The following is a 14,060-nucleotide window of genomic DNA, read 5'->3' on the forward strand; positions in this document are numbered from 1 at the left end:
TCCGTTCTACTAAGAGATAGAAGTGATGCAACTTGGAGTTTATATGCTGGAAGATTTCCTCAAAATTAAGAGCTGAAGTAGGAGGTGACTAGATTTATACACATTAAACCTGATTATAAGCTGTCCAGGATTATGTTTGGCATAATTATAAATTAGAAGAAGCAACTGTACCACAAATCGTTACTCTCAACTTACCTGGTGCTAGCCCAGCGGTAGCAGGACTTCCCATGGAGGGGTGAGAGAACAAGGCTTGAGAGAAGGCAGACATACTTGACTGGGATACATTACTCAGCCTGGAGGTTGATCCTCCTTTAGGAATAAACTCACTTGCAGTAGGGTTTGGTGTCTGTTTAAAAACAAATGTAAATTAAATGTTTATTTTAAATGCAAAGAGATGGACAATGCCTATTTGGTAGAAAATACGTTCTAGGCAAGCCTACCAAGAGCAAGGGATATTTAAGTTACATACAGCTTGCTGACAAGAACAGAAGATACAGGAAGCTAGTCTGCATGAACAATCTTAAATAGTTTTCTGCCTTAGACGTGAAGTAGTGTTAGCAAGCTTTCCATATGAAGGGCTGAGGTATGAGTTCATATAAACACTTTGCAAAAGGCCTTCCATAAGCATTATATTATAGAAGTTGGAGAACAGACTTGACAGTAAGAAAGCCTTGCCACTGCTGCACAGACTGTTCTTATGTGACTTCAGAGAATTCATCGCAAACTAAGGAGCAGTTTCAAATTAAAGCAATAACAATTATGTTCCTTTTCTATGAAATTAACTTGTTTTAATGATATATTCCATTTTATCCGTTAATAATGACTTTAAATTTGGTATAACAGAAAGAAATAGCATTAAAGTGACTGGCAAACATCTAAAATTTACTGATACATAAAACGTATAACCAACTTTCGATTTCTCTTAAAATCTGTGCTTTTTGGGGGGTGGGGGGAATAAGGGGAATAGGAGTTTCACAAGACATTATTGGAAGCAAAGAAATTAAGACAAAAACAAAACCAATTATTATATGAACACACTGAAGTGTTTGAAGATTATTACGTATTAATTGTCAAAAGTTTGGTATATGATGTCTAAACAAAAAGAATAAAATGAGAAGATAGTAACAACTTGCAGTAGATAAAGGATACTGCGAAGATAATCCATAATGGTTTTCCAAAGCAAATCATATTGGATCACTTTGGGTTTAGGCAGGTTTAAACCAACTAAATATTTCAATGGTTAGTTAATTTACATTTTTACCAACGTGAACAAAGTGACAGAGAAGTTAGTGTCAGGTTAGAAAAGAAGTGTGATTATGAAATGCTAAATTAGTGCATTAGTGCAGAAGAGTATTTGAAAAGTGGTGTTTTTTGGTGTGGTTTTGTTTTTTGTTTTTTTTTTGAAACACCTTTATTTGGACAGGTCAGCCAAATATCATATGATCGATTTATTTCAAAGCACTGGAAAAGAAAAAGGATTCTAAAAGCTGTAAACAAAGAGGATGCTCATGTTTAAAAACAAATAGTAAGAATATTCCACCTTCAATCACATGACCACTAACCACCTTATGTCACACATCAGTTATTCCATATGTGCACGTGTCTGAATATTAAAGAACAGCCATAACCAATTATTCAGACTATTGAATTAAAAACACTTAGGACTTACATGGGTAAGAAGTTCATAGAAATCTTACAATTCTTTAATCCCACTTAGTTAAGTGAAGTTTGCTAAGTATACACTAATGCAACAAAACAAATGGTAAGTTGCATTATACAGACTAAATTTGTAACTGATTTCTAATCTCAGAAGGTAATATTCTGGATTTATCTGAATGTTAGGTACAGGAATAACTAAAAGAATGATGTTCCTCTAGATAAAATTTGGCATGCAACAAGTTAACCAATTCTGCACTGGAGTTGACAGAAGTGGTAGAGAGCTGAGCAGAATTTGTCCAGGTAGTGACAGCTGAAAATTCTGACAAAACTGGGACAGCAAGGGACAGAATTTGTAGCACCTTACTAAAAAGGCATTTCAAATGACTATGGAACTCAAGACTGTTTATTTAGTTATTTACTGTTAATACTAGTCCTGGCACATCCACAGACCTACCACATCTAAAAATTTTGTCAATAGGCAACAAAGACAGGAGATAGAAAAAAATTCAGATTACATAAACGGAGAGAAGAAACCTTCTAGAAGATATCCCATACCATTCTGGTTAAACTTTTATTACTTTCACCAATTGATTTAATTCATGCCTACAAAATAGGGCTTTTTTGTTTTAAGTGCATTCAACAAGTGCTCATAGACACTTGCAGTTTTGCTCTCTAAAACAGTTACTTACATATTCATTATCATTTTACAATGAAACTACTTAAGAACTCTAACTGGTAGATGGTTTGGTTTAGCCAAGTGGAAGAGAAACCTAGAAATCTGCTAGGGCAGGCCAGATTATACTGCAGAATTAAACAGAGTGGCTCAAAAGCCTGATGGAAACTCAGTTTTCATTCAACGTTTAGGTGTCACAATTCAGGGTAAGAACCAAATCCTGCTAAGACTGGGATGTTCCTATAAAACTACTTACATAAAATGTCCTCACTGAAAACAGGTTTGAATTGTGAAGCTAGATCCTTTAGTATAAAGGCCTGTTTTACTCCTGAGGTTACAAAATTGGAGTTGTAACCCAAGACTTTCCTCATTGCTCAAAAAATTACAATTGGAACCAATCTTAAATAACAGAACTTTCCACATTCAAGCTGTTTTCTAGGTACAGAAAAAATATCTAAGCTTCAGAGTCACCATCCAAACTACACTTATCAAGCTAAATACAACAAAATTTTAAGAATTTATGATGAAAAATAGTTAATACTTTGTCAGAAGATTTGAAGTTTAAGCTCCAGGCCATGTTTAAATACATGTTACATGTATTTGAAGCTGCAGCTCTTACGTTTCCAAAAGCATAAAAGTTTTCATCTGAACTAAGCCACTTTTTCTGCACTTTGTTTCCAACAAAGATAGCCCAAACATAGCCCAATTGATTCTTCATATCCAAAATAAGTGAGGGAATGGAATATGAATGAGTTCTTTAATGCTTTATCTTTTTATTATTTTTCAAAAACTGTAGACAACATTCCATACCAGTGAGTGAGCTAACATGCAAAAAAAAAAAAAAAAAAAGAGGAAGCCACATTCTTAATGGCCAATGTGATTCCCACAATTATGTTCTTGGTACTGAAAAGCATCCTACCTTCACTCTGGCAATAAAAAGTTCAAGTGTTAGTTTTACATTTGGATCAGCAATAAGCTTGAAGATCTCATTCTAAAAGTGGAGTATGCTTTCGATGATAGAGGCTATTTTTACAGTTTTCTTGATAAAATCTTAGTAAACTTCCCTGGAGGGGGAAGTTTACTTGGAGGGTAAGCAAAAAATTCTTACATTTTAACAATAATGAAAAGAATCTAATTAGTGAAAAACATTTTCTCCATTCTGTATTATACTTAAATTTCCTACATGCCCGGTTTTATGACAGATTCAACTTAATTAGTCTTTATTTCCTGATCTTCATGCTAGACCGGGCTTAAAGGTTTAAGTCTGAGTAAATCAGGATTGGTAAAAAAAAAAAAAAAAAAAAAAAGAGAGAAAAAAGGCATTAAAGACTTAAATGCTGTTAGTAATTAAAAGAAAGTAGATTCAAGAAAGAAATCATGTAATGAATTTAGTAATAAGGTGACATTAAAAACAAAAGTGAATGTACTTCCCGAAACCCAAACAAACAAAAAAGCAGCTAGTGCTGTCTGCACTATGCGACAAGACCATATCTTCCAGTTTCAAGTGTCTACAGAGAGGCACATAAATTATTTCAAAACAAACTCCAATTAATGTTTCTGTAAATGAGATAAAACAGAAACAAGCACAGCTCTGTTAGCTACTTTATTTTTTTTCCAAAAAATACCAAAATAAACTAACTAACAACTCATATATCCACTAAAGGTGCCAGCATTCATTTTTTCTTTCAGCTTGGCCAGTTTATATCTCATCCTGTTTCTCTAGTAAATGTATAAAAAATATTGTCAAACTAAAGCAGGGGCATGTCTTCCATAGACATTATCTGAATTAATACCTGCATCACGCATTCTTACCAAAATGATTCTGTGAGAAGATTTCACTAAAAACGTATACTACTTTCAAATTCTTCATGAATGTGTTATTCCAAAAAGATAAGAGCCTCCTTTTAGTCAGCTTTGTGAAGAAACTTTCAAAGAGACCACAAAATAGAGTCCATCCAACCCCGTATAAAAAAAAAAAAAAAAAAAGGTCTATACTTCAGTATGCAAGAGAGCACAAAATGTTATAAAACACATAAAAAGTCCAAATTAAGTCTGAATTTAGTCATGATGCAATTAGTAAAGATGGAACCACAAGAGGAGTAAGATGGGAAAGACTCTAAAACAAATTGTTTCCATCACCATTCAGCACAGAGTTTAGTCTGTCTTGTGGCTAGTATGTTTTAAACACTTAAGACAACTGAAATATGGTGGGGGGGGAAAGAAATACACCTTCTGTCAGTACTACAGAACAAAAATGCAAGATTCCTTAAAGGAAATTACAAATGAAAATAAAGATGGCAATGAAAGCTGAGGGTAGAGGATGAGGTATCTCAGCTGCGTGCCATTGCTGACAAAACTGCACAGCAGCATGCACCTGCACTGGATGTTGCAGTTGTATACATGAACAGCTTTCTGTAGTCTAGAGGATGACAATTCCCATTTCATCAACTAATTTCAATGCAGTTTTTCTATACCTACCTCAGTGATAAACTCCTAAGGCTCTACTGCATGAATTCACAAATTAATCTGCAAATTGCCTTGAAGTACAGAGGTACCCTGTAACGCAGGAGGAAACCAAGACAAAGACTACGCAGCCTTTTAAAGGTCATGCAGGGAGCACACAGAAGTACTGGAAACTGCCCTTCTCTCTCATTTCCAGTTGAGTGCCTCACAACAGAGCTGTACAGCAGTGGCAGAGCCGCAGCCTCCATTTCTGTGGCTGTAACACTACTCAGTTATTTCCAGTTACACACTACCAAAGGCCAGCTACCTAAAGCAAAGAGTAGGCAAATTTCATTTGTATTTCAGAAGAACGTGCTAATGTACTTACCATACTAAAAACTGGAAACAAGCCTTTTTGTCCTCTTTTTATGTTGTCCTTCACCTCCAAATTCATGCTGATCTGTTCTGACATCCCGAATTGCATAGTCCTGTAATGGTTACAGAAAGCCACCACTAAACTGTACCCAAGCTACGAGCAGGGCAGTTCTCTGCCAGCCTACTATTTGGCATAGCTTTCAGAATGTCTTATTCATTCAAAAACATGCAAGAGCTTTTGTTTTTTTTGTTGTTGTTTTGTTTTTCAAATGGATAGAGGTGCCATAGAAGGAGCTTCACTTCACATAGAGAGCATCGCGGCAATCCCTCCGTCTCCAGAAGGATTCCTTGATGACTGTGACATCAGAGAAGGACACATTCTGGGATGTCAGAGCAGCCCATCAGACACTGGAGGTTACCAAGGACTCCAACACAAATCTCTTTCCCTCCCACTACTGAATTTGTGCAACATGCTTCCTTATTGTAGTTACTGTCACAAGTCATTACATTACCCACACAATAAGCTCTAGCAGTTCAAGGCCAGGCTAGATGGGGCTTTGGGCAACCTGGTGGGAGGTGTCCCTGCCCATGGCAGGAGGTTGGAACTGGGTGGGATTTAAGGTCCTTGCCAACCCAAACTGTTCTGTGATCCTATAAAAAATTTAATCTCACTAACATGACTAGCTATAATCCAACATTACTCTTTCAGAAAAGTTAGAATTTCATTTAAACTCAGTAAAATGCGTTGGCTTAAGTGCAGACAAACGGTGTTTGCTCCACTTTTTTATTTTAACAAAATACCTGAAAGTATTGTTAAAACTATAAAGTCCATGTTTTTGATGCCAAATATTTGAAAAAAATCATTTCTAAGATTTTATTTAATTCAGGAAGACAAAATGCTATTCATTGTGCTTATAAACTGATCTGTATAACAAAAAAATCATATCCTACTTCCTTATATATGCTTTGATATTATAATACATGTATGTATCTCATGGCATGGTAGTAGCTCAGAACATTTCCTAACACAGGGCAGGACATACCACTGAAGAATAAACATGGCTTTGTGCTTTTGCTTTTTATGGCACAACCCAGAATGCTGTGCATCCACTGTGTGGACCCCAGTTTTAAAGACTGGGTCATGCTTACATGACTAAAATAAATAGGTCTGGATTATAAATCCATAGCCACGCATGAGAAACAGCTCTAACTTTTTACAATGCATCTTGCAAACTACCTTGTTTAGTAGAACAGCCATTTTTCTGACAAAAATCTCTACACCTTTCAAAACAGCACTTAACAGCATGCCATGAAATAGGGTCTTCCCACACCCTAAATCGCACATTTGGAAGAGTGGACGTTCAAATAGGCACAAGAGCTTCAACATCTGCACAGCATTAGAAGCTTTCAGCAATTCTGAGATATGTCTGCTTCTCACCTTCAAACAAATGAGAAAAAGATGCCCTCAAGCAGATGTGCCTTCATCACAATTTAACCTTTTTACTTATCATTGCTTAGCACTCATCATCAGCCTGGATTTAGTTTGTACCACTTATATTCACACCTGCAAAAACAGCCTGTCTTTCAAAACACTGGAGACCTATGCTATCTGTGGGTTCATGTTCAGAAGTAGAAAAAAACAAAGTGAATCTCAAATCTCAATATGAAACTACCTCTTTTTTTTTTTTAAGTGTAGTTTCATGTACCAAACTTCTCCAATAGCCACAGCCATTTTTTGTGCTTTTACAATTAACATTTCCAATTTTTAAAAGTTCTTAAGCTTTGTTTTAGCAGTGAGTTCAAAACTGTTCACATGAATACAAAGACTTAGAAGGATCAGAGTAACATCAAGACAAAATTCAGCCTCTTATCTATGTAGATAGAGCTTTATATACCCTGAACCTCATGTACAGTCTGTTTTCATACCCTTCTCCATTCACTCTTGCCTAATTTCACTATTACTGTGCTGTCCCTTCCTTTTTCCTATGCCTGGAACTTCCTTCTCCTCTTATTTCTACCAGATACGCATATACATACTTGTTCAAGTCCCACACCTCCATAGTAAACTACGTAATTGCATTTTATAATACAAAATCCTATGTTGTACATAGGTTAACTCATTTATGTAGTAGTGACTGGCACAATAAGGGAGCTTGGAATTGCACCAATGCCACTAACCAAAGAAAGCTTAGGGACCTTCAGCTTTTTAAGACATAGATACTGAAGACAATTGTTCCTGGCCAGAAGCTCCAAATCTCTGACTACTGGTTCTCTGGCCTCCAGAAAAAAACAACACTAAGCAGTTCCACTTTATTGTTATGCAGAGTAGATCAATGACAACCCTTGACATTACACAGAACAGCAAGAGAAAACAATGGAGAAAAAAATGGGGCTCTTCCTGCTCCTTAGAAGCCCACTTGAAATTTAAAGACTGATTTCTCTCTCTCTCTTTCAGAGCAGCTGCCTACTAATTAGGGCTTGCACTCCCCATTAGATAAATGTGGTTAATTCAATCTGTCAATCTTCTCTCACTTGAGAAAAGCAGTGCTTCACTGGCTCCAACCACTCTTCTGCAACCTTGCCTGGTCCGTCTACTGATGTTTCCTTAAGGCTTCGTCTTTTTCTGCTAGTGGCTTCTCTGCTTCCCCACCAGCAAAACAACCAAGACTTACGCCCAAGCAACTATGCAGTATATTATCACTTTGCATGCAACGTGCTGCCCATGACTCCGAATTTCAGCAATGCAAAGCTGTCCAAACATTAAGTAAAGCAAAATTTGTGTTGGTATTGCAGAGTTCTAATATCCACTTCATGTCTGCCCTTCTGTCACGTTGAAAGTTTAGTGACACTAAAGAAATTTAAGGGGCCACAGACTCTAGCTGTAAACAAGTCTATTGTTGATTTACCCATTTCCATCACTTAAACACAAAAAAGAAAATCCTTGCAATGACTAAAGTCTTTGAAGAACTTAACTTCTTTTTCTGAAGAATCAAAAGCACCACTTAAGTGCAAAATAGTAATAGCAGCAGTGTTGTAGTTATGACAACTATGATAATTTTCATCTAAACCCTTTCTAAACCCTGACATTGAGCAGATTCTTCCCAGACAAGAATCACCCTCCATTATCATGCTAAGGACAGCCTGCTACTTCAGAATCAGATATGCTCAAGTCCAGCTCTTGAAGAGAAAGTCAGGAATAAAGAAAGTAACACAAAGGTTTTCAGCACAAGTTGAGAAATGTAAGCTATCCCAACATGAAACTTAAGAACTTACACTTTCTGTTCATAATGGTTACATTCCACACTGCAGGATTTTTTTTTTTTTTTTTGCATTTTGTCAATCATTTTAACAAAGCTTACTAATTTTCACAGTAAACACTTTGCTCACGTGAAAATTAAAATATGAGATTGTGTTTGCTTGCTTTTAAAACACACGATTGTTTTTGCTTCTCCTCCATAGAATATAACAATCAAACAGAGTATATGATACAGGGATGGGTAAAGAGAATAAAACATCTGAGTCATTCTCCTCCGGGGGCCACTATGCCTGTTTTGCAAAATATTTTATCCTATCTCAAAGCATATTTGGAGTAACCCCTTCTAACATTCTCCAGAATTTAAAATCAAGCATCCAAAGTACTGAAAATTTGACTAATAAAAAAATAATTTTACCTGTAAATTGTTTTCTGTGACTCTGTTCCACCAAACCATATTGATGGGTTCTCCTGTTTTACACCTGTCAGCCAGACAGCCGATAGGGTTCTTTGATTTTCTTGCTTTTGATCCCACCGGAACTATCCTCTCATCCAGCATCCCCAGTCGATACTTCCTGGGCTACGAAAAAGAAGGAGAGAAACCAGGCCACTCCTAACAACCCTCATCTAAAGCTACACTACAACAGGCGTCACACTGATTTCATTTCTGGATTGGTGGAATAGGAAACAATTTGCAAGTAAAATTTATCTGAGACTGTTTCCTTTCAATCATTATTATTTAGTTGCAATAAGCAACGTTTATTGCAACTAAAAAAAACTTTAGGGACTGCTAATTATTTGTAAGCAAACTTTTCCATCACAAGTCAGCCACTGAAATGAGTATGCATTTTCAGGAATTTAGTAAGAATTAGTTTTAAAAAATCCATATTTCTCTAACAGATACCTTCAACCACATCATAATACTGAACTCCAATAATTCCCTTAAGATTTTTACTGAAGAAGAAGCCCACATTGACTTTCATATGCTTCTTTTTAAGTTCAGATTTCCCAAGACTCATCTCCTGAAGATTAACAGTTTATTTATTAATTAATAAAAGGTAAAGCTGAGTAGCCAATTATAGAACTCAGTAACAAAAACATTTCTGCTCAAGTTAATATTCAAAAGAGTAACTTCAGGTACTGTCTTAGGTGAAGGCAAACAAATTACCATGATAAATGCATAGGAAACAAACAAACTTAAGAAAATAAAACATGCTTTAAGTAGGAAACATGCAGGAGATGTTTAAGCCTTAATAGGAGTTAAATTTCTATTACATTGCTAATGATCTCTACAAATAAAACTGTTTAAAAAACATGATATGAACATTAAATTAAAAAAGACACTGGAAAAAAAATGTTAAAGACTTTCACACAGGTGAGGTTCAGAAGTTCTCCAAATTGCTCTACACTTTCAAACCAACATGTACTTTCTCAGATAGTAAACACAACCACAAGAAATATTTCAGCATGCAGGTTCATTTAGACCGAGATCTTTTTTATACCAATTACAGCAAAACCTAGGGGCTTGTGTGTTTTTCTTTTGCTGTGTTTTTGATGTGCAAGTGTAAATTAGCACTGTCTGGTCATAAGACCACTTTTTATTAATCAAAGTTTAACTTACCTGTAGTCAGTTATCTACTTCTTCTGGTAAGAAATCTTAGCAAGATGTACCTTGATATGCATTTTAAAAATGGTTCCTCAATAAACAAGGTGACAATATAATTAAATACTTCCCGCCCATACACAAAGAAATGGTAAAATACATGTTGAGACTATAATAAACCAGCTGCAAAGTCATAGCTTAAACAAATTCCCTGATCTCATTCCCTGAAGTCTTTTAGGCTGAAAGTTTTGGAAAAAGTTAACATTGAGACAGATCACTCGTAGCTCATTTGCCTATAAAAGAACAAGAAGCCCAACACTGAATATGAACTACAAAGGCAAGAAACTGCATAAAGATCAAGTTAACCATCTTTCATAACAATTAGCAAGACTGAATTTCAGTTACAATTACAAATTTCGTGAACTGTGGTGGACAGGTAAAAAGTCCTTCCATGTCTCAAGCTGATCCCAGTAGAGCTAAATACAGGTTGTTTATGGGAAGAACCACTCTACTGTTGGACCACTTCCCATCTTAAACTACTACTATCATAAATGGCAAAGCTGTAAGGTCTGAGAAACCAAATATATAAATAACACAGAAGTTAAGGGCAAGGTTTGAATACAGTATGCTATTTTCTTAGCTTGGTTATGGGAAATAATAGCATCATGAAGATATCTACTGCAGCTCGCTTGGCATCTTCCTCAACTCTCGATGTTCTTCCAGGCGCAGGGCACTATCTGCCTCAGGCTATGGGACTACAATCCAGCTTTCAGTCATGTTTTGATTCATAAAGGGGTTTTGAATACTTCATAACAAAAAGGTGATATATAAATATTTGAAGAAGGAGAGCCAAAACAAAAGAGCTGAGCTTTTGTGGAGGGAGACTATTTCCTTTTCAATGTGATTCAGGTTCCAGGCAGCAGAATAGGCTTTGAGGGACCACGTTAGGGGGCTGGCAGAAATAAAGGTTAATTCTATGCCATAAATCAACTTTGAGCAAATATAAGCTCTTAAACCAGTAGTTCACAGTCTTACTGAAAATAAAGAAGTCAAACTAAAAAGCCAGAGGGTGAGTGGGAAAGACAAAATTAAAATTTCACTTTTATTACATATTACAAAACATCAGCAGATTACAAGCCCAGCACTCCATTGGTAAAACAATACAACATTAACATTTGGGGGAGAAAAGTCTTTTTGCATTTAAACCATTCTAAATTACACTGATTTTCAATGAGCAAAATTGCATCTGAATCAGAAATCCAATTAGAGTTTACATGAGACTAGAAAACAAAGTATCTGCCAGGAGCAGAAATTCTATAGAAAGGAAAGAACAAATAGACTGAGCAGTTTGAAAAAGACAATCAAGTTGTCTACACTCCTGCCTCCTACACAGAACAGCAAATAAAGCAGAGACAGAAGAGCGCACCTTGGAAAAAGAGCAAGAACTTAGCATCTACTGATCATTTCTGAACTGAGGTGTCTACCTAAGAAAAGGAAACGTGATCATCTAGACAAACCCAATTTCTTGGCATGGGTCAACTTTTTTAGATGGTTACAAAAGCAATTGCATGTTTGCTTTCCACAATGCTTTTCTGTAAGGTACAAAAACCCTGCTCAACCATACAGATGAAGGGATATATATATATATATAAAAATAAAAATCAGTGTGCTGAGTTATATGTATTTTTTTTAGGGAAGTGGCTAAAGCATTTACATACTTCATAATCCCTAAGCAAGCATTTCCAAACTACGCTGCAACTCCCAAGATGGTTACATGTTCCAAATGAGTTGTGAAAGGTCAAAAATACCAATTTTAAAATTAAAAATAAAGGTTAGATTTCATATTAATTATTATAGTTTAAGAGGAAAAAAAAAAACAAAGCCAAATTACTACAAGGCATTACTGGAACAGTTGAGTTCCTCCAGGGCAAAGAAGTAAGAAGCAATAGTAATTACTGGTTGCAAATGTTTACATGAAGCAGGGAACAGCTAACTATGTTTAATTGCTAGCAACAGCTTGGCTCCCCAGGGTGAGAAGGGTAAGCATTTTCAACCATAGATAGTAATTATAACCCTTGCCCTGTGAAACCAAGCTGCTGCCAGCAATTAATGGTAGGAAGCTATTGGTTGGCATGATTAGAGGCAAGGTGTTATATATTAGGAAAGATCAACCCCCCAAAGTCTCAGAAACATTACACTTAAACAAGAAATCCACTCTAAAAACAACGAGGACCTGAGTAGCATCTTCATATCAGAATACTACTACAGATGAGTAACTTAATTAGCCCACGCTAGAAAATTTTTCTCAAGTCAGCTTAATTACTTGCCTCCCATTCATTCAAAAGGAAGCTTGGGAACATGTTTAGCAAGTCTATTTTCTTCCTACTATCTGCTGTAACAAGGTTATGCCTCACCCCTAGTTTCTCCTGTTTCATGGACAAGAAAATGCAACTAACATACATTAGGCATTGCCCCACTCCATCTTTCCAGTTCAGGGGCTGGACACACCAATGTTATAAGGCTATCCTAGAGGGGAAAAAATAAAATCTAAAAAAAGGTTTATGAAGATTCAAACCATAAAGACTCCTCCTGTCTAATAACCTCCATGTAATATTTAAGTCTGGATAAGGCAGAAAACCAAGACAGACTATTCCAAAATTTTGTTCCACTGAAGATCCGTAGTTGGATTATTTGGGATCACACATGCCCCAAATTATATTTCTGCTCCCCAAAATGTACTTACACTTTGATGGGCTTTGAATATTTAGATTTCCAAGACAATTTCTATACCAAAACACGCACAACAAAGTTTAGCATACAAACACATGAGCTGGCCATAGTGTTTTTAAAATATTGTGAATAACCTGAGCCCTAATAATAATCTAAGGCTACATGCATATACTGAAGCAAATACTTCATGGTTCTCTATCACAGGCTGACTTAAGCAGCATTACCTTAAATTACCATAGCAAAAATAAAAGATACCACAGCAGCATTACCTAGGACTCATCTCTTGTACAGTGAGTTGACTGTATCATGTACAAACATATACTAGCATTATATCGTCAGACAGGAAAAACTGGGTATACCATGTTTTATTTTCCTTGCACTGCTACAAAATTAAGAAATGTGCTTTTAGTCTCAAATGTTGACTTGCCTCGTAGTATTTCAGTTTTGTTTTGCTTTTTAAACAGAAGTTAGTATCAAGTAGACCATTAGAAAAAGATTAAATGCTCAGCTACTGTGCTACTCTACTCAGCCAACATTTTTATTTTCTTTCTTAAAAACTAAAAGCTGACTACAAGCCAAGAACTCCCCTGGCAGAGCTTGCAAATGACTCCTGTTAGATCAGAACTCTCCTCCTTCCTTCCTTGTTTCAAGCAGCTATCATCGGTGGAAGTTTCACCCAACAGCCATAGCAGATCAGCTGGAGTAAGACAGGGAAACAACCAGCTATCGTTATGAACTTCAACATGGGTATAGGGGGAAAGAACAAGTCAGGGCCAGAATCCATAAACAGGCACAATCAGCTGAGTAGCATTCTTAATTAAAAGTACAACTGAACAAATGGATTCATCAAGTATTACCTTAACACCTACCTTAACACTAGGTGGGGTCGCTAGGAATACCCTTGTAGATTTTTTAAGCTGGTAATATGAAAAAAGGCAGCTGTCTTGTCATTGCTTTTTAAGCCTTGGAGCTAACATTGCTACAAACCCCTCGCATGGTTTAGGATTTGGTTAGCCAAAGTACTCTCTCCACTTCCTATTTCATTGCAACCTCTCTTTGGTACACAGGCAGCCAACACTCGTTTATCTCGGCTTCTGAATGTTAGAACCTTTGGAACCTGCTTGACTTCGAAAATCCACAGAAAATGGAATAGTAGCCTAACTTTTGGTCTAAAAGTTTCCAAAAAAAAAAAAAGTGTTGTTTAAGAAAAAAAGGAAAGTATGCCAACATTTACAATGTTTATATACTTAATAATTTTACTGTTTATAGTGCTATACATTGAAATTCCATGCACCCTTTTTTCTTCTTTTTATTGTTCATAAAAC

The 14,060-nt window shown here is 36.1% G+C and overlaps 1 protein-coding gene across 4 annotated transcripts in view; it reads right to left on the reverse strand.

Moving 5' to 3' along the window:
- PAN3 (poly(A) specific ribonuclease subunit PAN3) overlaps nucleotides 1–14,060 on the reverse strand; it is a 79,173-nt gene that overhangs the window by 34,351 nt on the left and 30,762 nt on the right. For 3 of the 4 annotated variants that reach the window (XM_032181680.1, XM_032181699.1, XM_032181671.1), the window contains 2 exons: nucleotides 8,821–8,982; nucleotides 196–346 (listed from right to left, as the gene is read on the reverse strand). In XM_032181680.1, the coding sequence (XP_032037571.1) occupies nucleotides 196–346; nucleotides 8,821–8,982 (313 nt within the window). The remainder of the gene's footprint in view (nucleotides 1–195; nucleotides 347–8,820; nucleotides 8,983–14,060) is intronic. The other variant, XM_032181689.1, reaches the window with a different exon arrangement.

This window comes from Aythya fuligula, chromosome 1 (assembly GCF_009819795.1).
Source record: "Aythya fuligula isolate bAytFul2 chromosome 1, bAytFul2.pri, whole genome shotgun sequence".
In the NCBI taxonomy this organism is placed as follows: Eukaryota; Metazoa; Chordata; class Aves; order Anseriformes; family Anatidae; genus Aythya; species Aythya fuligula.